Source organism: Catharus ustulatus, chromosome 12 (assembly GCF_009819885.2).
Source record: "Catharus ustulatus isolate bCatUst1 chromosome 12, bCatUst1.pri.v2, whole genome shotgun sequence".
Lineage (NCBI taxonomy): Eukaryota > Metazoa > Chordata > Aves > Passeriformes > Turdidae > Catharus > Catharus ustulatus.
In genome coordinates, this window is record NC_046232.1 from 14,473,588 (window position 1) to 14,498,304 (window position 24,717).

At 41.9% G+C, this 24,717-nt stretch overlaps 1 protein-coding gene across 4 annotated transcripts in view; it reads right to left on the reverse strand.

The window, feature by feature from the left end:
- The window catches only part of AGBL1 (AGBL carboxypeptidase 1), a 367,447-nt gene that overhangs the window by 167,509 nt on the left and 175,221 nt on the right, over positions 1–24,717 (reverse strand). For all 4 annotated transcript variants that reach the window (XM_033070851.1, XM_033070848.2, XM_033070847.2 and 1 more), the window contains one exon: positions 18,342–18,502. In XM_033070851.1, the coding sequence (XP_032926742.1) occupies positions 18,342–18,502 (161 nt within the window). The remainder of the gene's footprint in view (positions 1–18,341; positions 18,503–24,717) is intronic.

The window sequence follows — 24,717 nt, forward strand, 5'->3', positions numbered from 1 at the left end:
ATTTTCCACAGCCAAGAATTCAGTGGAGGTGGGTGGATGAGTGGGGGAGGATCCTGAAGAATTTTCTTTCTATCAGAGATTATAAAAAAACCCTGTGCATTCAAAAAGAAAAATGACATAGTTGAGCTATTTACTACAAAAAAAAAAAGGTAGCCATACCAGCTTGGTCTACCAAAAGGTCTGAACTGACTTCAGATACATAGCAAAAGTATAAAGGAAGTTAAAAAAAATTAGAATTGCCTAATTATTGCAAATGTACAGCTAAGAAAAGCATGAAAAATGAAAGCATAAAGTGGGATGAGATGGCAAAGAATATAATTCTTTAAGTTTATTACTAGTAAAATGCAGCACAATTTGTTAGCCCACTTTTCATAGAAGGAAAACTTATTGACAATAAGACTGAGAAGAGTGACTTTTGCATCAGTTTTCATAAAAGGTCAGCTGTGATGAATTAACATTGTTAAGAACTAACAAAGGCAGCCTAGAAGACAAAAGGAATTGTTTAGAGAAGTTAAATTGCTCAGATTTTCCAAATGATCTGAATCTACTGTATTCCTTCTGCAGCTCTGAGGAACTGACTCAATCAAACCCAAAGCTGTTAATGATTATTTTTTTTGAACTTAGGAAGGACTGGTGATGAACCAGATAACTGACACAATAGAGTAACTTTCTTTTGAAGACAGGAAAAAGAAACGATAGATCTGTCAGGTTAACTCCAGTTCCTCAGAGCAAAGAAACAATTTGGAAGCACTTAGGAGAAAAGAAGTGGGAATCAGTCAACACAACTTTGTCAGGAACAAATTATGATGGCCCATTCTAATTTGCTTCTCTGAGAAGGTACCAGGGGAATACCCCATGGACAAGATGTCACACAGTAAAGTTTTTTGAAACCATTTAAAGTTCTTGCAGCAAATAAGCAGCAGGGTCTAGGTGAGCCACAGCAGAGTAATTATATAAACTGGTGAGAAAATGGTACTCAGAGCAGTTCTCAGCATTTCACAAATGTGTTGAACGAGCTTCTGCAGGACTTGGACATGGATTTGGTACAATTCAATATTTTTATTAAAGATTTAGACAAAATGCAAAGTACGTTAATTCAATTTGCAGATGAAACCAAAGTAAGACAAAAATTGCATTAAAATTCAAAATAATTCTGACAAACTAGAGCTGTAACCTGAAAAACAAGTTGCAATTCAATAGGGTCAAGTACAAGTTACTTCAATTAGGCAGGAATAATCAATGGTACAAACACAGAAATGAGGAGCAATGACAAGGTAGTATTTCTGCTGGGGAAAAAAAAAAACCAAAAAAACTGATTTGCCTTATTGAAAACTACAAGCTGAACATGAGCCATCTATTCCTTTGTTTTACAAAAATGCAACTACAATACTATGCAAGCATAAAGAATTTAGGCTGACATATAAATTAATCTGTTCTTTCTTGATCCAGCACTATTAAGATCTCTGCTGCAGGTCTGTTTCCAGCTTGGGCAAAGCAACTCAGGGAGGACTTGGTTCAAGTGAAAATGGTGCAGAAGACACATTGAAATAATTAATTCTGTATGTCTAGGCTGGATAGGTAAAAAAACTGACTTTCCAGGACTTCCTGTAGCAATACAGGGCTCAAGGTGGATGCCTGCAAAATATAAGGGTGGTAGGAGCTAAAATAGATTATTTGAAAAAGTGTTTTAATTCCTTTATTAAAGCTCTCCTAGAAAATATTAGATTAACATAGCAAGAGTGGTACAGGTAAAGTTGGTCCTCACTGCAGGAAGCTGATGACCTGTGGAGATCCCTGCCTGCCCTGAACTCCTCCAATTTTATGCAAACACAAATGAAGTTTAAAGTTCATTCCCCACAATGATATTATAGGGGCAATAATTTCCATACCAGCTGTCAGAGCAGAGGTGAAGGAGCAGCAGGGCTGTAAGAGCTCAGGATGGCACTGCAGGTGACTGCCATCCTTTTCCAACCATAGCAGGAATTATTGTGTATCAGAAATGGGAGGCAAGGCAGGAAAAGATTGCACATGGCTCCCAAACCAGGAAAATCAGTCTCTACTGGAGACAACAGTATTAAAAGCCAAGCACTGCAAGGTCAAAAGATGGGAAGATGAGGAGGTACAAGTCTGTAACAACATGCCCTGATTAAACTGTGGTGTTAAAGGAAAGCTTGACTCAAACCTGCTCAAGCTACACCAAGAGAGCATCACAGGTCACTCCTCTCTTGCAAACTCACTCCTGCTCCTCAGAAGTCCATAGCAGATCAGAAGGAAGGGAATTAGAAGGAGCTTTCACTGATGAGCTGCTGGGCACAAATAAATTAATGAAAGCTGGGTACAATACATCAGCAGCAGCCGAGCCTGGCAGGGCTGTTGTCGCTGGGTATTAGTTTACAGCAGCAGAGATGAAGGGGAGAGGCCACTCCAGGCAGAGCTGCCAAGTGAATCATAAGGGATCAGGAGCAAAGGGCTTCCCTTCAGAAGACTGAGCTGGGAACATGGCACTGGGAATTCTTTTTCTTACAAATTTCATCTAATCTCTTCTCTCTAAATCCCTTTTCTTTTCTAGGCTTTGTTTCTCTGGAGCCACTTCCAACATTCCTTTGTTGTGACTGAAGGAAGGAAACCAAAGACGCAGCAAAGCATTTTGCTGTATTAAAAGCACAAAGAAGAAATATTTTGCTCCCTGAATATGTACTCTGCATTCTTAACCATCCTGTTCCAAAGCACAGATACAACTGCCTTGTATCACATACACAGGACAAGCTGATATTTTATCAGCCTGGTGTGGATTACACAGGACTGAATGATCACAGTGTAAACTCTGGATTGAATTCTGTTCAGTTGTATAATCCATGAACCTCATATTTATTTTCCCATCTGCACTTTAGTAAGGGCTGCTAGAGTGTATTTTTTGATTGGGTCTGAGGACCCAAGCTTCACATTCTATGAAGAGGTTTAGATTCCAAAACAGAAAGGAGAAGAGATTTCAGCCCTAGATTCTTCTCTTCTCTTCTCTTCTCTTCTCTTCTCTTCTCTTCTCTTCTCTTCTCTTCTCTTCTCTTCTCTTCTCTTCTCTTCTCTTCTCTTCTCTTCTCTTCTCTTCTCTTCTCTTCTCTTCTCTTCTCTTCTCTTCTCTTCTCTTCTCTTCTCTTCTCTTCTCTTCTCTTCTCTTCTCTTCTCTTCTCTTCTCTTCTCTTCTCTTCTCTCTCTTCTCTCTTCTCTCTTCTCTTCTCTGTTACCCTGCTACTGATGGAACCTATGAAAGGTGTGTAAGACAGATGGCATGAATTCCTCTCAATGACTCTGAAGAAAGTGCCTGAATACTGGCAGTGCCAGATGCAAAACTTTTGGATGGTTAATAAAATTGGTGAATCTATTTGGTGCGCCTGAAGGATCGTTTTTCTTTGTGTATATGTGTTTGCCCCTCTGCCATCAATTCCAGCATTAAGTGGAATAAACTTTACCATGACAAGTTACAGGTAGGCAAAAAAAAAAAAAATCCAAAAACAACCCCGTGTCTCATCTTTTCTAAAATGGAATTCGTTTTGGTGCTATAAAATCTCTATCATGTTGATTTTAAAGGCAAACTCCTCTAACAGTTTATGCACTGCTGCTGCTGCTGGGAGATTTATTCACATCACAACCACAGTACTTCACGTGTCCAGGAAGACTAAGTCCTTTGGCTTTTACCTCTTGTGACATCCTGTATTAGTTTTTCCCATTCACAGGCCAGAGTATATTACAGATTAATACGGCTCAGCAACTCAAAACACACAGATTGTCAGTCTCAGTAATCAGCCTGAAGAATTTTGAGGACAGTTGTTATTTACAGAAGGTGAGAAGAGACCCAGCAGAACACTTAGCTCTAAATAAACAAAGCAGAAACTTCACTACCCAGGAAGTCCTGAGTGGCAAATAGGCAGCTCAGATGTTCCCAGCGCTGCTTGATTGCGTTCCTGCTGAGACTCGGGGAAAGCAGGAGACAGGAAAGGGTAAGTGAGAAAGCAGGGGGCCTTTCTCACATGGATTCACTCTCATTCCAACCAGTGCTTAGCTCTGGTTTGTTAGTTCATTAAGAATGTGCTACAGAAACCGATCTCAAGGCGCTGATCCCGGCTCTGCTGCAGCCCAGCCCAGGGACAGGGACCCTGTGGCACCTGGCAGCAGCAGGTCTCACCTAGGAGGCTGTGAAGGGACCTGCAGGATTTTGCAGCACAGAGCAGAGTAAGAGCAGAGCTCTTTTCCTTTCTCCTATGTCCCTTTCACTGTACTTGGCAACCAAAGGAGACATTTCACCTGCACAGCAAGCAGCTCCTGCTAAAGTGCAGCGAGCAACACAGGCAGCGTAAATCTTGATTTAACAAGAATGGGGCTGTGCAGGTCCTAAATTAACCCTGAGTTCAAGCTATGGCCTAAGAAAGACTCATGGAGAGAAGCTTCCATTAGAACAGCGAGGAGACTCCAGCCAAAGCCCATCTGCTTGGAGCCACACAGGAATTTGCCTCCATCCTTCCCTGCTCCGAGAACTGAACAAAGAGGGCATGCTGGGGGTCCTGACAAGTGCCACATGCAGGATGGTGTTTTAGCACTTCACCTCACTTAAATCTGCATGTGGTTTCTGCTCACCCTCATGCTGGAAAAAAACCTCACCAGCAAGCAGCTGCTATTCACTGGAGGGTTTGCAATCAGGCTCTAAATTTAGCAAGGTGCCATAACAGAGAGGGCTCCCACACTGCTGTTAACACCAGGAACCAGAGTTTAGTGATGTGAACGGGCTGATAATAGCTTCTGTCCTCACACTTTGTGGTTAGATGATGCCAGCTGCTGAATGCCTTCCTGCAGCTTTTCTGATATACCATTATAATCAGCCAAATGCTGGGCTAAAATAAAACCTTGGTAGAGTTCTGATATAAAATTGTGTGTACCCCAAGACCAACTCTTTCTGAACTTTGAACTCGGTTGTTATCTTGAAGAATACCCTTTCCTGAATTTTGGTATGAACTTAATTAATGAGTTAATTCCCTGATAATCTGTTCTCTTCTTTGTGCCTGTTTCATGATTAATTTAGTTCCAGTGAATTTCCTTTACTCACTGCAGAGTAGAAACAAATTTCCTGTCTTATTAATTTCCATTTTCGACCCATCATCAGGGACTAAACAAGGGCATCTGTCCCCATGTCTTAATTTTCTTAATTGTTACAGAGCACAGGTAAGTTCTAGAAAAGCAAGATGCAAACAAGGGAATTTCTCCAGCTTTTACTACTACCACAGAGAAGATGGAGGGAGGCTGGACACTCAGAAGGTGTAAAGGTTGTGAAGTATTTGAAAACCCTGCCTGATTACATTACCCACAGATCTGGGTGAGAGGACAGTCCTGCAAGGCTGCAGAGTGCACAGGAACATCATTCAGTGACAACCCCCCCAAAGTAAACTACAAAATATCCAAAACAAAATAATAGAAAAGCCCACTGGAAACAACAAGGATGGAAAGGTCACCTTCCTGGGATCACAGCCCTACCCTCACAGCTCTCATATGCCCTTTGGGGAAACTCTTAAAGAAAAAAAAAAAAAAAAGCAAAACCAAGCCAGCCTCCCTCCCTCAAATTTAAAACAAAATGTACCAGGGCTTTCTGTGTAACATCCATGGTAGAACAGTGCTGCCAGCAATTAGCATCACAAGCCTTCCTCCTGATGCCACAGTGTGTCAAGGACATTTTTAATGACAGATCAAGGGCACTGCTCTCTGTGAGGTGTTTGAGCTGTGTTAACAGCAGTCTTCTTGGCACACAAATCCAGTGTCCCACAAGGGAGGCAGTAAAGGCAGGAAGGCATCACAAGGCAGGAGAGATCTCTGTGCAAACAGCTCTGCTGCTTTCATGGCTGCTCCTGTCATACCTGCAGGGCATCAGCTCTGAAGTTTCACTGAACATCTTTCTGTTGCTTCTTTCCCAATATTGCTATTAGAGTCACTCTGTGAGTGGATGGAAATACCAGAAATGAGGCAGGAGGAAAAATATACTGAAAAGGGCAAAGAGCTCAACTGCTCCTACCCACTATCCCTTCTCAGATAAATTCCAGCCTCTACTCCAGTGTTCAATTCCTGAGAAAATTCAGGAAATCAGTAGGTGTTGTGTTACAGAAGAGCCCTTCAGACAACCTGGCACTGGTGAGGGCAAACTCCTGATGGACCATGGCCCCCAGAGGGACTGGGCTGGCAAAGGGAGCAAGGATGGAAAGTCAGGGAAGGACGTGGGGTACACTGCTCCCCACTTCACTGCATCAGGAGATGCTGGCTCATGCATGACTGGATTTCCCAAACAGACTGGGATACAGCCAGCTGCACTGCAGACTTAGCCTTCAGGCCTTGCTCTCCAGGGATTCTCTCTGCTCCAAGATAAGTCTTTGATCATGAGCAGCACATTTGCACAATAAGAGTTTGGATAGGATTTTAGAACGTGAGTGAGGAAAGTGAACAAAAGCCATGTTTCTGCATCTCATGTCTCCAATCTGCTTCTCCTTGAAAGGGGCAAAGACACCTCAGAGACATTGTCAAAGTGCCTAAACCAATTTTTCAGCCTAATCCATTATTTATATTTCCACTCAACCCTTTTTTTAATCCTGAGCTCCTGAAATTAGGTTCTGTAATATTGAGAATCACTCCCATGAGCTGAGGGGAAGGCAGGGAAAAAGTTTAAGTCTTGTCCTGCCTTTACCCTTCCAAATCCACCTCTGACAGGGACTGTCCATCTTTTTCTCTCTGTTCTGTACCTCTCACAACCTACCAGCATCACATCCTCATCCACTTGCTTCCCTATTTTCTGCTCATTCCTTTCCAGAATATTTAGGTAAGAATAAGCACTCTCTTCAGGCCAGACACATTAACACTGAAATCTAAAAGGTCTAAAAAAAGGCATCACTTTATGGCCATGCACATGAGTGAGACTCTGGTGTCCTTCACCAAGCCCATTTGTGGTCAGTAATCTTCCAAAAAAAACCTGCTTAAAGGTAAAAGGGTTTCTCCAATACAGTTCATCAAACCAAGTGAGGATGGAGCTGATTAATCCAGGAAAATGCCATCCTTCTTGAAAATAATAAACCTCAATGGCAAGGCCACAGACAGCACTAAAAATACTGCAAAACTGTTACTTTAAAAAATGCTACACTTTCCCTAGAAAACCCATTCTGAATTCTTGGTTTTCCTATATCGTAAATATAGCACATAAATAAGCAGGGTCCAAAAGTTAGAGGCATAAGATTTAAAATAATTATCTTCTTTCATGACTAGATGCATGAGAAGGGAGATGATATTTGTTTACAAAATGCCTGGCAGTTTGAGCACTGCCAATTATTCTGTTATAGTGGAGGACAAAGGTGCATTTGCAAAGGGGAAAGGAGCAGCAAATGAAAGGAAATATTTTCTTTCCTCACAACATGCAGCTAATCTATAAAACTCACAAGATAGCAGGGTGCAGCGAGGAGCAAGGCAAGATTCAAAAAGCATTAGTAACTTATACAGAAAATGAGAGCACTGGAACATTTCATTAGATAGAATTATTGTTATTATAATTATTCAGAAATGTTACAAATTCTCGTGTTTCCAGATATAAATAAATCACTGTCTGAAGGTAGAAAATAATTTCCCCATGGAATAGGGGCATTTTGCAGTTGTCCACTATGGCAAGTGGTTGCACCCCTCTTTGAAATCTCCAGTGCTGAGCATTGTCAGGAAGGACACTTGACTGTATTAAAGTACCACAGTGCATCCTCTCTTATGATTCACTTTTTCACAGATGAAAACACAAGTTGAGTACTAGAACAAAAACTAAGTATTAATTCCAGGAAAAGCCTGACGAGATAAATCTGGGTAGCAACACTTTACCCAAATTCTTGGCTGCCCCCTGCAGTTCAATGGAAGATGAGGCACAGCTTTATTATTTGGAATGGGTATTTGCTTTTCTCTTTGAATTGCATTGGACTTTTATCTTTTAATGAGATGCTGGTGCTTTTTGGAGGGTGCTATAAAATGGCATCTTCAGAAAAAAAAGTACAGAGTGTGATGTAAAAACATGTTGGGTAGACTAGACAAAACAAACAGATTAGAAAAAGAAACAGAGAACAGATGCTTTCTATTCTTCTCCTTATTCCTAAATTCTGATCATACTGGCCTGATAGCAGAATCTTGTTCTGGTATTCAGCTGCTTTTATTGCTTATTCTCCCTTACAAGTCCAAATCCTCAAATTCATGTTTAAATAGGGATTTAAGGTAATAAGTAACTGTTAACACTTAAAAGGAAGCCATTATAGATTAAATGGTGAATAATGGGCCATAGATAAAGCTGCTGATTAAGTATTTTTAAATGGTTAGGGGTATATTTGAAAGTATAACCAGAAAGCATGCTACTGTTACTCTGAAAATTAAATCTGACCATCCAGAAATTTAAATTTTCCTCCAGTTAAAACCAAGTTTTAACAGGAACAATTATAAACAGGAATGGGAGATGTCCCAGGGTGAGGAAATAGAAAAAAATACCCCCAAACAGAGACAAAGGGAGCATTTCTTCTTTCCTCTTACCCTGTTCTGCGTCTGTCTCTCCCTGCTGCTCTGACAGCAGCTCTTGCCCTGGCATGATGACTTCCTTCAGCACTCATGGTCCAGGCAGCAGCAGCACCCTCAGCATCTTCCCCCAGACAAGGGCAGAAGGAAGTGACAATCCTTCCTTGAGAAAGGAAAGCTCACAAGAAACAGGTGTGGTTTTCCATTTGTTCCAGCCATTGTATCCCAATCCAATTCTTGCAGAATCACAGTTTTCCATAGAATTCTGCTGATGGATCTCATCTTCCTTTCCCACTATCCCCATCCCCTCTGCACACTGAGCCCTTCCAGCACATCACAGGTCCCTCTGCACTGTTCCAGCCTGGAATCAGCCCCACACCTCTCACACTGCACTGTGACATCAATAAGAAAGTGGCAGTGCTCTGTCCTGGGCTTGTGGAGAAGATCCCTTCAGCTGGGCTGCATTGCTCAGGGCTAGAGAGTGACCAGGGCCAGAGACAGATGGGGCTCCACCAGTACTGAAAGAGAACTGCTGGACTTGAAAGAGTACATTCATAAGATACATTCATAAGATAGGATCTGGGATGTTAAGCTTGAGTACATTTTTGCTCTGAAGACAAAAAAACCACAAAAATAAAATAACAAACAAACAAACAAAAAATCTCAGTATTAATTTCATGTGCATCTTCCCTCTTACATCCTTCTGCTGTTAACTCCAGTCTAATTCTCCTAAGTTCTTTCTAACATACACATCCTGATAAATCCCTATGGTTTCTGAGAGAACACAATGAATTATCAGGGGCTAGAGGGATGGGCTTTCACATTTGTACCTCTGTGCATAAGCACTCACCCACCCTGGTGCACGTGCGTGCTGGGGCCTGGAACAACAAGCTGCAGGTATTTATCTCGTGTCTCACACAATACCTCTGTCTGTCTCTCTGTACAGTATCTAGTGAGGCAGCATGAGGCAGGGTCTGTGTGTGAGTCACAGCCACAATACACTGAACAGCCAGAGCCTCTGACAGAATATTCAGTGCAGCTGAGGTGTCAGTGGAGGTGGCTTTGGAGTGCTTTAAAATGCTGTTCAAGTGCCAACTTTCACCTGCAAGTATGACACTTTGCTCACCCACCCGCTTTCCTTCCAGGCTACGCGCTCCTTTTACTGCAACTTGACAGCTTTAATTATGAATTTCTCTGCCTTCTCTATCCCCTTAACTGTTTAGTCTCTTATTTGTCTTGCTAAGTTTTTGATATGCTCCTAGATAGCAGCTGTGCACTGTTAGCACAGTAGAGCAGACTTGGTCAGACTCTCATTTGCAGGCTGGGCACCAGACCAAAGGGACTTGCAACACTGCATTTACCTCGAAAGCACAAATCTCTGCTCTTATTTTCTCTTTGTAGAGAAAGAAGGCAGCAATGGGGACACAATGCAACTATCAGTGTTGTTAAATCAAATCCATTTGGGACTCCTTAGCTCTTATTGTCTGAATAATTTATACAGGTGATAATTTATACAAACTTCTGGTGGAAAACTGGATCCCACTGGTGGTTTTACAGGGGATTCAGCTCCTTCTAGCCCTGAATTTCACCCATGACAGGAAAATCTGCTTCAGACAATGGCAATATATGCACTGCTACTCTCAGCACCACATCCTGCTCTGCAGGATGGGATCCTCTGATGCTGCTGGTGGGTGGGGAGACTTTCTGCTCTATAGAAGCTCACAGACCACTGGCATTCATTCTGGTTTGCCTCTAAGTTCTGTGAGACTTGGACATCTGAGCCACTGTGTTGGATTCAAGGGGTGAGAATGCCACATGGTGAAGCCTTTGATCCAGATAATCCAGATCTAAGTCTCTTCTTCCTGTGTTCTATGCCACATGATTAACTCTCCAACACATGGGATAGAAAAGTCTGTTTTGATCCTCAGCCAGTCTAATTTTCACCTACATGACTGTGTTCCTCAAAAAGCTCTGGAGGGAGCTATGGACAGATTAAGGAGAGGTCAACTGAAGTGACAATTGCAATGAAGAGGAAAAAAATACACAACTTCCCAAAAAACATGCTTACTTCTAAAGGATTGGAAGTTCATTTCATCTATTTGCCATCCCACTCACTCCTTCCATTGCTTTGCCTGCCTGAAAGAAGCTACTGTAGCATGTACTACATGAAAAATCTGACTGTTCTCTGGTTTTCATAAGTCTCAAGTTATTCTGGGACTCTGGGAACACCATTTTGGAAAAGTTCCACAAGAAAACACTAAATAACCAAGATCCTTGACACAACCTTAGTGTTATCTATGGCTCCCCCCACATGAAGACACCAGGACTCCCACTACAGTTATGCCTTGTGCATCCCTGTCCTCTGAATAATGTCAACAGCTGAAAACAAAGGACAGGGATCACCAGCAGAGTTGCACTGACAAAGTTTTCTCCTCCTGATCTTGTGCCAGAGCTTTAAATCTAATGCAACTGGTGTTCAGCTGCTGCTGTAGCATAGATACAGTGCATATAATGCTATATATAGTGCTCTGAACATGCCTCTTCAGCACTAGACCTTGACATGTTCAATCTAAATCCCACCTCTGCCTGCATTCTCCCATTACCCTTTGCATTCTCTTAGGAAAAAAAAACCCAAAAAACATCTATTCTGGTGTCAGCAGTGTCCTGGTCTGTATAAAGAGCACCACAGAGAAAAGAGTGCACCCCTCACAATGCATTGCTTTGGGGAATGTTCCATAAATGGGAACTTCTGAACCCCTGATAGCCTCTGATTTGTTTTTCTGCCTCAGCATGTGAAGGGCCCCAGTGGCTTTCATATTTTGCAGCAGATCTTAAGGGAGAAAGGCTGCAGCACAGAAATACAGATGCTCCTAATCAATACCAAAGTGTCTAATGCCAGACAGCACCATAGCAATGTGCCTCACAGAAAGGGCACTGCAGAGCCCATTTGTTCTGCTGGGTATATACAAGTTCATTATCTGTAGTCCAGTCAGATCTGTGTGAGCATGGTAATTTGAATAACCTCAGACAGATACAATAGCAAGCAGTGCTTCTGTGCATGTTTGAAGTTCCTTCTATGATCTCTTTCTTTTCCCATTTGCTCTTTTCCTCTCCTTCCTTTCTGCATCTATTTAAATTGTTATTATTAGCTAAAAAAGGATCAATTAATTACCTCTGAAATGAGGATGAATACTTATACCCAGCCTAACTGGAACTGGAATTTGATAACAGTCAACAGAAGCTGAGCAGCTTGCAAGGCATTTCAGAATAATAATAATAATAAAAATCAATAGGAGGAATATAGGGACAGCTCTAGAAAGTGTTAATGAAAAGTTGTTGAATTCCAGTGGCTCACCTGTGAACAGCTACATGAAAGCCTTCTGAATACCAAATATATTCATTATAGGCTGCATTGCTTGGCTGAGCCTCCAAAGAATTCTCTGGGCTTGTATTCTCACAATAACAAAGGAGAGGCACAGAAGAGAGCGGGATAAGAAGGATAAAGGGGTGGACAGAAGAAGGTTCACATTTTTATTTTGAAAACAGGATTATTGAGGCATATAAAAACAATAAAGTCTAAAATCTGTAATAGATCCAAACTGGAAATCTGAGGGTTTTTTCCTCTCAATAGCAGAGGAAGCAATTCTTTAGGTCAGACCCTGGGGGTGCAAGGAGGTACCACTCCTTTGCAACATCAATGTGAAAGATTGCTGGAGAGTGTTATAAAACAGTCAAGAGTTAAAGCATTTCCTGAACTGATCCTAAATGGTTACAGCAACATGAGACTGCTCTGAAGCCAAAGCCCAGCTTCAGCCACTCTCACACCTGTCATACTGAATTAATGTTAGACTGTGCTCTCACAAGTGTTTTATGAAATGCATTATAGAAACCCCTTTTGCCCCATGTTCTGCACCAAAGTGACAAAGTAGTTTGGCTTACTTAGGTAAATGCATTCCCACAGCACTTTTCTCTCCAGCATCCAAATACAGAAATACCTCATCCAGAGATGCTCATATAACAGTAGAAATTTCAAATTCCTTTACCAGCAATAAAATTTGTGACTAAGCAAAAAAATAGAATCAATAAACACCCTCCTCTTCTGAAAGCTGCCACAAGGCATTTAATGTCTACAGATGATCAAGGTTAAAAATGCACCAAATCTTTACTTACAGGAAAAATGGAACCTCAGTCAAATAAAAACCTGAATCGAGTCTGGCCAAATAATCCCTGCTGTGGTTAGATTCTCTAAGTGATGAAAGAGCCCTTTCATCTTCAGCCATATGTCAGAGGGCTCCCCAGAGTCCAGCTGTCCAGTCTGGACACTGTGACTGCTGCTACACCCAGCTGGGAGGGGATGGGGTGCTGTGCAGGGGAAAGTCCTGTCTTGCACCTAAACCCTTGAGCTGCAGTATGTATAAGCAAAACAATATAACACTGACACCCACATTCACCTGTAGGAACAGGAAAACCCATCCCACCAGGCAGGGGAACTGTTTTCCATCTGCATGAGGGTATAACACCACATTTCTGCTATTCACAGATGCACTAAGGATGCACCAAATGGATTGAGAATGCTTTGCTCCAGCTGCATTTTTTGTTGTTTGAACTTTCCCTTTTATTGTTTGCTTCATTTCCACAAAATCACTTTCATTTGATCTGAATCACCTTTTGACCACACAGTTTAAAAGATAAGTGAAATTGCCTCCACAGCTATAATCAGGGGAAGGTGCATTATAGTGAAAAGATGGGAGATTCAACAGTTCAATACTATCCAGGATCATGATGGTGCATCAATGTGGTATAGAAGAACAGCACACACATTTCCAAATGATCTGCAAATCCCTCTTGTCAATTCCTGGCTTTGCCATCCGTGCACTGACCAATCTAACTCTGCTCACTGCATGGAAGATGAAGAGATTACACCTGGACAAAGAAACAGAGCAATGATTAAGCCTTCTCTTTGTGATTAATAGCAAAGCTAGACATATTTACCATCTGGGGTGGAAAGAGATTTGGCTCTGCTCAAGAAAGGTAAGAAATGATGAAGAAACACAGGAGATAAATATTGTCTGAGTCAGCAGAAAATGACTTCACAAACGTCTGTCTCAACACCGGAGATGTCTCATGAACAAATGGCTGCAATTGCTGCAGTGTATGCAAAACGTTTCCTAGCATAACCTGGAGGGCAGGGACAAAAGAAAATTAAGGAATGTGCCATCAGTTTAAACCAGAAGGAAGAAGAGGAGAATACTGGAGAGGAAGGCTATTGCTCCTTGTCTCTCTCAAACCTACTTTATCTGAACAGTTACTTCCCATCCTCCTTTGTCATGACAAATGTGAAACTACCTGGACAGCAGTGACTTAAAACTTAATTACTTTTATATGAAATGAGGCATGAAAACTATTATCAAAAAACTCAATGTCCAAAGTACAAGCTGCACTTTATTCTCCCCACAGAAAGGTTCTGAATGCCAGAATTGACTGTAAGGCATGGTGGGATGCTGGAAGCATCAGTAATTCTTCCTAGGGCATGGCAATTCTGTCTTAAGAGGCCAAGTTTGAGAAAGAGTAGAATAAATTGCTTGTATGAGCACCTGACACATGGCTTTGTTTGTTGAAAGTGGTTGCAAAGCTCAGAAAATTCTCCACATATTTGGCCTTTGATCTTGGCAGAGTGGTCCATAAGATCAAAGCTATTCAGTGCTGGTGGAAAAAAGGTTATTTATTCAATGCAAAAAAACAACCCAAATATCATTAGTGAAAAGAAAATCCACAACAACTAAATCCCTACAGAGGGCTTGTGTAACATGAGGATGATAGTGCCTGAATGAGAGAGTCATTATGATGTGTCCCAGAAGCACAGGTTGATAATTAAAAGACCAACTAATGCCTGGAGCAATTTAACCTTTCTTCCCCATCATCACACATTGTAGCTCTAACGCATCTTCTGTGCTGCATCTTGTACTTTCTCCATTTTTGTCGTGTTCCTGAGACAGCTACCATGTGTTGGGAACAGTGACACAGGGCTGTCAGGCCAACTTCATGGTATCCTGGGACATCGTGTGTCCAGGGGAAATATTCTACAGTCCCATTTGCCACACAGCCCCACTGGTGGAAGTTCAGCCCCTCTTGCTTGTTCTCACAGGCAGCACTGTCTCTGCTGTGAACTTATTCCAAGTGCTGCCCCACTGATGCTTGTGAATGATTCCTTTTGCAGTGGACAATTTAGAGGAAAGGCAGACTGTAAAGTGGGGACAGGAAGAAATTCTTGTGCACCAAACTGTGTTTAGTTAGATCTGCTAAAGGCTTCTTCCACCTTTCTTTGGCTCGTTAGAGACAGCACACTGAGCACAATGGACTTGATCTGGTGTGAGAAATCCCCCATTGTCACAGGATGCCTCCACCAGAGCAGGCACCTCCCTGACAGCTATTCCCTCACTCCAATTTACTGACCACTGGCTCTGACAGAGCTCTGTAAAGTGCACAGCAAATAGTTTATTCCAGGGAAGCAGGGTCCAACCTGCTCTTTATCCCCTTCACAGCAGTGGTGAGAGAATAAGGCTGCAGCACACCCAGAGCACAGAGAGCCTGAAGAGGAAAATTAAAGGACACAAACAGTTATGAACCTTGACAGGTGAAAATGTTTGCTGTCGGAGGGAGATGCTGGGATGCCAAGTCAATGCCACGCACACCAGATACCAGGGCAAAGAGAGACAAATGCAGGACATGAACTGCAGGGATTTCACAACACGAGAGATCTCTGGCTCCACAGCCTTTGATCTCTGTACCTTTGCAATGAGACATTTCATCTGGGAGTCAGCTTTATCCAGTGCTGGATTAACTTCTTGTTCCACAGCTTGACCTGTCACCCAGAGTATTACAGAGATGGGCACTCAGAAACCCTTATACAGAAAACACATTAGATTGAGATAGATGTACTTAACATCAGCACCGAGCAATACATCACACTGCTCACAGCTTAATTTCAGCTTGACTTCCACACAACAAAGCTGTAACAACTAAGAAAAGCTTGTGTTTTCATCCAGGCTGAACAATACTAATCTTTTCTTTTGATATTGGTGAATACTGATATGCAAAGTCTCAGCCATTTTTGTATCTTTTTCTAGACACATCAGCAGGACAGTCTTTGGACACATTTTCCTTTGCCAGAAAACATAGCTACAGTAAAAGCTATTGCCTCCCACTTAAATATTTGTCATGCATATCATTTCCTGGGACCAGGACACTGCAGACTTCTGGTAATAAAAGGGATAGCTTGTAAGCTGTTCCAAAGACACTGCTGTTCTCTATTTAAAGCATTTAAGAAAAAAAATTGCCAAGTGCCCACCCAGAACTTTTCCTGTGTTATACCTAAAGGATCCCCAAATCTGATTTTGCTTTGGCAGAGGTACACAGAAATGTGGGTATTTTTATTCACACCTACTCACACTTTCTAAGGCAAAGTATAGAAAGCATGCAAGGACACTGTGCATTTTTCTGGTAACCACAAGGAAAACAGAGTTAATTTTAAACCACAAACATTTCACTCAAACCCAAAAAGGTGGGTCTGTCCTAGGAAGCAGCAGAGTATAATTTCCATTGATGTCATGATATACCAGCAGTAAAACTGCAAGGTTTTGGTGCTACCTCACAGTACTAGATTAGACTTAATATTTAATACATATTTAATATATAATATGTAGTTGCCCTCCTTTCTGTATCAGGGAGCCCTCTGTTCTGCCTTCTTCCATTGGTTCCAATATTCCCACTAAAACCAAACCATGGAATTCTCTCGGCTAGGCTCAGAGAAACATGGGAGTGAAGTATTAATTTTCTGAATCAGAATCAATATTCTGCACAATGATTTTCCATTAAATACTTATTCTTAAAGAGAATATGCTAGCAAACACTTTGGTCCCTGCATCTCCCTTGCCTTTTGCATCCAGTTCCTCCAATGTGACACCTCTGGGTGGGATTATCAATTCAGCTGCTCACCTGGTCTGCAAATGGAAACAAATTACATCCAAGCTAGTAAAATTTCACAAACCTGCAATAACACCCAGTGAAGTGAAAACTAATAACTACCTATCAATTAACCTTTTATCAATGACATTCATTCCTGGGTGCCACAGAGGTGCTCGCTGCTGCTGGCCAAACTTGAAGACTTTGCTTTCAGCTGCTGAGGACACATGGGAGTTTTTCAAAGTAAGGTAACTTTTATTTTTTCCTAACTTCTTTAACACTTTTTGTCACTAGAGATCTTCCTTCTGTACTGATCAACTACCACATCCAGTATTGGATAAATAGAACGAATTCCCATTAACATAAACTCAGCTAAAGGAAAAAGTAACAGAAGGCAACAAAGATCAGAGAAAATGCTCACTGAGTTACTGTGACCAGATGGCTTTTTGTCAATGTTTCAGAGAAGTCAGGGTTTGATGTTTTTCTTCCCATACGTTATTTTCATGCAAAGGCCCTTCTACCTCCAGTTCAAAAGTGAGTTTGATTTATATCCCAAAACCATCCACCCAGCCAGGCTCCAGCAGCTCTCTCTAATGACATAGCAATGATTTTTTGGATGGTTGTCCACAACATGGATGGTGTTTAGCATCCACCTTAATTGCTTCATTTGTATGTTCACACTACAAGTGAGCACAGCTAATCCAAAGGAATGTCTCCACATTTTATTCTTCTGTTTAAACTGTCCCTCAGAAACATTTAAAACAAGAATGGATTTTGGCATGAGGAACAGGTGGTGCTGATGTTGGGTAAATGTTCCTGCAGGGGACAGTCTGGAAGTCTGCTATAAATTATAGGGGTATTTCTGCAACTGAAAAACTTGATGTTCATTGATGAAGCTGAGAGAGTTCTTTGATGGCAAAGCCATTGGGGAGCTTCAAATAATGTCACATCATTAAGTCTTCTTTCTCCATGTGTCTTGGAAAAACATTCTTGCAAACATATGTGATGCACATAGCACTAACAAGTGGTGGTGGCCTAGAGAAATCATGCATTTCTGCTTCATCACAAATTCAAGCTGAATAATCTCATACTCTGATATTTTTCCAGGTCAAATTCCTCTTGTATTTATAGTGGTGCAAAGTCACTTAAATACTTCCCACTGAACACAGGAAGCAAGTAAATTAATTTTGCAATTTGAAAAAAACATGTCCTAAATAAGCAGTGGGATCAAAACTTCTTTCTGTCCATCAAAAAGTCATAAATCTGTGCTCTAAATGACTAAAGGATTCCATGCAGTGAGGAAAAGAATTTATAGGAATACACTTGCAGTATGTGGGCCACAATTTCTACTTCATGCTATCAGTGTCCTTTTATAATCTGCAATGCTTGTTCCCTACAGTGCAGCACTTAGATAATGCCCTTCTTATAAGAGATCCTCTCCATGGAGGATCTGAGCTGGACAGAACCCATGTGGCAGGGAGCAGGACAGTGTTTCCTGCTGATGAATTTTTCTAGGGCAGTACCATCCCCATGTTCCAGCAAGCAGGTTTGGTAGGAAAATGGAAAGTCACTGGAAAATAGAAAACAGGTTCATCTTTTTCACCTTTTTCCTCCACATGGATGGCTGCAGGGCATGGACCCACTGCTTCAGTAGTTTCTCTGGGAGTCCATTACATCTCAATTCTGATTACTATACATATGTATGTATACTGTACATACACAGCAGTTTCCATAAGGACAGTCCATTTCTGCAGATTTAAACCCAAAATATACCCCCACCAACTCCATTCCCCCAGCAGAGCCCTCTGGACACTGTCACTGACCTTTGTGCCCTGTCTGTGATCTCCTCCTCCAGATCCAGCAGGAGAGCTGCCTGAGCCATCAGCTCCTTGCTGCAGGGCAGGGATTTGAGGTGCAGAATCAGCAAACCAAGGCAGAACTTGCTTCCCATCTCCTCCAGCTCCTGTGTTCCCAGCTGCAGGCCCTGATGAGAGAGGCACGAGGTTTCATGATTCCTGCAGATGGAAGTTTCCCCTACAGAATCATTTGTAAATTAACTAACAGCACATGGTCTACAGAAGCTATCCTAAAATAGCCTCTGTTTTACAGCAGGGGAAATGGAGGCAAATAGTTTAAATGTCTCAAGTAAATTTTCAGAAGTCATTGTAAGAATTAGACTCGGGCCCCAGGAGAACCTGATTGTAAATCCACTTTTACAAATCATCCAGTTTTTCTTTTTCTCTATAGAGGAGCATTCTACCTCAGTAATGGGGAAAAAATATAAGTCCTGTGATTATAAACATTAGGCAGTGGCAAAGATGGAAAAGGGAACTGGACAAGGGTAGAAAAGAGAGGAAGAGATCTTTAACAAGTTATGAATTGTTTTTCAAGAAAATCAATTGCAAAGTAATTGCAAAATAACAAACACCTCTGAGGAATTTCTCAGTCAGTTATAAGCTGGTGGCACAAAGAGGGTTTGGATTATCAACTTCATCTTTCAAGAGAGGAATTCTCCAAGCTGTGGATCCTTGTTGATTGTGAATAGTCTGTGCTGGTTTTACACCAAGGGCCTGCAGCAGAATAAGTCAGTGTTATTGATGGCAGTTTCATGCATCTGCTGAGAGGAGGGCAGGAGACAAACAAAACTGACACACCAAAAAGAAACTAAAACTGCAGAGTCCCTCATCTTTGGCACTTAGTGATGGCATCACCCATCGGGGCTGGACCAGCTGCTGCCTCTGCCAATAACAACCCTGTGTGCTTTTGCAGCAAAAACCTTCTCTGCAGCCAAGCTTCTGAGGCTTCCAGCTCCACTCCCAGGCTGTTTCCTTAGCAACTCTCAGGAGTCCAGGATAAGCCCTGGCCTTAAGGTTGGTGTGAGCTCCACATCAGCACAGCCTGCACATCACTCTCCACTAGATATTTGTTAGTGAGCATCTCCTGGGTGCTGAACACATTATAATTTGTATTGTAAGATATAATGTGTTCAGTTATCCATGACAGGGGATAGAGCTCTGCTCTTTTCCTATATAAAGTTATATTTGTAGAATGCTTTGGGATCCTAAGGTCTGAGTTCTTCTGTAGAGCTGGAAGATTATTTCTGAGCCAAAAACACACAGGTGGATGGAAGAAATAAGAGATTTGACACATCAATGTCTGCAGCTCTCCTGAGGAGTTTTTTGGTCCACTTTTGTTAGAGGACAGAAATTTTTTCCACAGCACCACCATAACATCCTCTCTAGCAGGTCCAGCATATGCAAAGATCATTTGGCATTAAAAAAAATCCCTCTGTGACACAAGTACATTGTCCTATAGACAAGATATTGTAATTCCTTTTCTGAGGCCCTGTGAGCAAAGCACGAATCCGTGGTTATGATGAACACAATCCAGAACTCAAACATGTTCTGAATAGCTGGGCAAAGAAGGATGAGCACACACAGTCTGAGGGAACAGCCTCAGTGCTAGGCAGGGTCTGGGGCCCCAGGAGAACTGACTTTTGCTCTTTGAACGGTGTCCTAAGTGTTTTTATCACAGTGGGGAAATTTCTGATATCATTTTTACTTTCCTCTTATTCACCTCTACTGCAAGCTTTGCCAAGCAATATATGTGTACAAAAAGAGTGCAGCAATAATTTATAAGAAAAACACAAATGGAGGGAGAAATTTATGGGAACTGAGGGTCATTAACACAAAATAATAAGAATTCTCAGAAGCTCTAAATAGATTCCTAAATGTTTTATTATTTTACTTTAAAAGACTTTGGATATTTGAGTTGTGGCAGAGTTACAACCAGCAGGTAGAAGTGGTGACATTTCAGAGAAAAAAGATGTCATTTCCACAGCAAGAGAGTTATTTCCTTGGGGGCAAAAAATACAAAGAACATCTCGAGGCTTTCCCTGGGGTGCATCTCAGGGTCTTGCTTCCAAGATTAAGGCAACATACTCAACAGCTATCAAGGAGATGTGAACAGCGCCTGAGCTGAAACTCAGCCTGTGGCTTTATGACTCCCTCGAGCTTTACTCAGGATATGGAGAGGCCTTAAGAAACCATGAGAAAAAAAATAAAATATTAACACTATAGCACACCTCAGAAGCCTAAGACAGTAACAGCTCATGCACTGAAGTCAGCTGCTGTACAATGGACCCGTATTGTTTGATGTTAGACAGCTCAGGAGGAACAGCGAGAAACTCAGCCAGAGGATTGCCTGTTAGCACACTTTGTTCACTTCAAACATGGACATCTATTTATTTTAACTCAGGCAATTTTCTCTCTCCTTCCTCCCTCCTCAGTTCTCATCAGAGGGAGGAGCTGGAGATGCAGAGCACGACTGCCATTAAACTGAGCTGGGGACAGAGCTGGCATGTTGAACTAATGTTATTGATGGCATCTGCCAGCAATGCCAGGACCTGGTGTAGTGGTTAATAATCAGTCCCACCTGCATTACTGAAAGGGAAGCCTGACCTCCAGGCATTCCCCTTGTAGCCATGTGGCACAGCCAGCTGCAAAAATTTTAGATTGTGCTTACAACTCATAGTTATGAAAATATCCCATAAGAAACAAAAGAAAGAAGAAAGGTGGAAAGGTGGAGGCGATGCACTCTGGCTTGGTTGAGAAGCTGGTAGGAAGCAGAGCTCCATGGCAGGGAGGCTGTCTGGGGGTTACCAAGTGACAATATACGGTCTGTTTGTCACAGCTGTACAGGAGGAAGCTGCTCTGGCTGCCAGCACCTCCCCTGCAGTGTCCTGCCAGCCTGGATTCTCAGTGACCCCATCTCCTCCTCTGGCACGAGGCTTTGCAGCTCTGTGCCCTCCTCTGCTCACGTCTGTGTGACCACTGGAGCGTGGTGCAAAGCCTCCCTTGCCAAAAGGGTCCAGGTGAATTCTGAAGGAGGGAGCAGCACCTGCACCCCTGCTGCAGACAAGCCCATCAGTCCTAATTAGTCCAACCTCAGAAACATGCTAACTAAACCACCCTGTTTTAATGATCACCTCAAAGCTCCACACAGGTTTTGCTCTCCATTACATCAAAGTACCAGTCTGGGCCAGCATCAGCTTGATGCACCACATTCCACTGCACAGTGCAAATTGGTCTCTTGGGCCCTGTCATGCAATAATCTTCTGCAAACATCATGTTAAGGGGTAACAGGTTAATTGTTTCCTGGCTATTATAGAGAGTAATGGGGCTGAAAAACTTTCCTTAAACCCTTTTCACATTTTTATAGTGCAACAGACAGAATGGGAGGAGGGGATGCCTAAGAAAAGTCCAAGTTTGAGATATATTTATTTTCCACTGTAATTCAAAACAGGGGAACAGAAATAAAAGACTTATAATTTGGCCTCAACACTGTCAATAGATTTTCCTAAACAAAATTGATCAAATTGTATTGGAAAACCAGTTCATTCATGCTTGGCACTGATGCATCAAATGAATATCCACAACTAAATGTTTCCAATATCTCTCAGCTTGCCCTCAAAATACTTCCCAGGCTAAATGACAATGTGATGGAAAAACTTTATTATTCATTACTCACGTGTTTTAAATACTCCAGGAGGCAAAGACAGTGATAGTTTTGTAACACAGATATTGTTGAAGGAGGTGGAAAGACACCAGGAGTTAAATTAGAGATTTCTCCACAAGGGTAATGAGAATTACAGTAAAATTAGAGCTGGGAGATACTAATAAATACAAGCAGAGAAAGAATTTCAGAGGGATCAATTTTTCCTAAAAGGCATTTTTGATATTCATCACGGCCTCTCCTGCTTTAGGTCACTGTTCAGTCCTTGGGGCAACAGCTTTTCCCTGCAAACCCACTTCCAGTCAACACATCTACACACACACTTACAGAATCCTCCCTGCATCTCAACAGCTTTACACATGCACAATGGCTATGCCCTAAGGCCGGGTATAAATAAATTGACAGTCTGGTTTCTCACTAATTCCATCAGTGAGCTCTCCCTTGGAATACTAATCAAAACCATTTGGAAGCTCTAGAGGACAAACTTCAGGAGCTGAATGAAACATTTGGTGCCTGGTGTCTGCAGCCTTAATTTTAGCTTGAGCCAGCCCTGAAGGTTACTGTACTTTCAACCCCTGTGAATGAAAGTACACAGACACCTGCTGGGGAACTGGCTATTTGGACAACTAGGACAGCAGGGAATAACCCAGGCTTCTCATGCCCCAGAGATCCCTCAGCAGCAGGAATGGCATGCAGAACAGATGAAGTGGAGGGGTTGGGAATGTGGGCCAAAACATTTCAAGAGGATTAAGAGAGTGGAAAAGGCTGAAGATGCAAAGAAAAAAAAAAACGAAGCAAAAAAACAGGCTAGTAGGAATTTCTAGAAAGAAAGATGAGAGGGACTGGAGTTAGAGACAGGAGATAAAAGAATGGGAGCGATAAAAGGATGAGAAAGAAGGAAGGGTTGCTGAGGTCAATGGATGCTGATGCAGAGGAATGATAACAAGAAGAAAGCTAATGGCAACCTTGACCACCTTGGCACCCTTGGGGAAGTGTGCCTTGCTCTGCACATCTGTCCTCATTACATCTGGTGCTCTGCCCTCATGGGGAGGAAAAAAGGCCTGACTTGCTTTGCATCTCCTCACAAAACTTCTGCTGAGCTCAGCTGGTGTTTCAGCTGAGCAAACTTCAACAGCACAGAAGTAATTATTGTTTTATTCATTCAAATGGGCTCTTTTACCATTAAAAGGTATGTATGTCACAGGCAACACTGTTCAAGGAACAGACTGAAAGGGAAGATGAAATACTTTCTCCTTCCAACCTGCTGGAGAAATAGTCCTGGACAAACTGCTCATAGGAGAACTGGAGATTTAACAAAAGCTTGTTGCCAATTTCTCTAGAAAAAACCAGATTTTTATGTTGTGAATTCTCCAGTTCTGTTGTGGGGAAAGGTTTTTTTCTTCTTTCCACTGACTAGCTATTTGCCTGACATTTCCATTTCCACACTTTTCCACCTTTCCCTCATAGTATTCCCACAGCTGTTTCCCTCCCCACTTTCCTCCCTCCCAAACTTCTTTTCCTTCTCACTTTCTTCCTCAGCATCCTTTTTCTATTCCTTAATCATCTCCTATGAATGACTCAGTATATGTCAAGTTCAACATGTGTTGGAAGAGCCAAATTTTATTATTGTTGCACCTGAGCTCTCTTTTTTCTTGGCCACTCTACCCCAACACTGCTACTAATGTTTTACACTAACAATTTTCAAACTACACAAGATGGAGACAGGGGTGGATTTAACTTTCCACCTCCTTAAAGACTGCACACAATGAAGTAGTAGCTAGACAGGGAATAACACAATAACTTTTTTAGTTTGGAGGGTTTCTTTGGTGGTTTTTGTTTGGTTGTTTTTTTTCTGGTTTGTTTTTTGGTTTGTTTTGGGTTTTTTGTTGTATTGTTTTGGTTTTTTGTTTGTTTTTTATGTGGGCCATAATTGTGATGGGTGGCCATGTCGGGAACAAAAAGAGAATGACAAATGAGGATATTTTCCACCTGTGCAGACAAACCATGTAGAAAGATGCTATTCTTTGCAGAGTTCTTGCTTTCCGATAAAATTGAGTAGTACATTGGTTTTCTGTCTCATTCATTTCCTTGTGACATGCTGAGGACCTATTTTAGGCCCTGGATGAACCTGGACTAAGCTTATCCCTCTCTGCAGACACTGAACAATCTTTCTCCTTGTCCCATGATGTCTTTTCAAGCAGAACTGAAGAGGCTGAGTGAAGGCCAGGCCAGAACTGCACACCTGAGTGGAATCTGCAGTTTCACAATAACAGGATCAGCAGTGCCTCCAGCTCCTTTCTGAGGACTGCAGACAGTTTTGGGGAGGAAAAGCCTGTCAATGAGATGTGACAGTCCAGAGAGCAATCTTCTGACAGTAGACCTAACCAATGCCATAGGCAATGACATTATTTTAAATAATTTACAAAACAAAAACAAAACACAACCAAAAAAAAGAAATCAAAAAAACCACAACCAAACCCCGACAAAAACAAACAAACCAAACAAAAATCCAAGCACCCCAACACACCAATTTCTAAAGAAAAACACATGTTGCTACAGGATACTTAAGCTGCCAAGAAACAGAACTAGGGACTGTTCGAGTCACAGAGGAATTCTGAGGCAGTGCAGGGAAATAAAGCAATTAGCAGTTATTGGAGGCTATCAAGTGCTTTGTTCAGAAAGCAC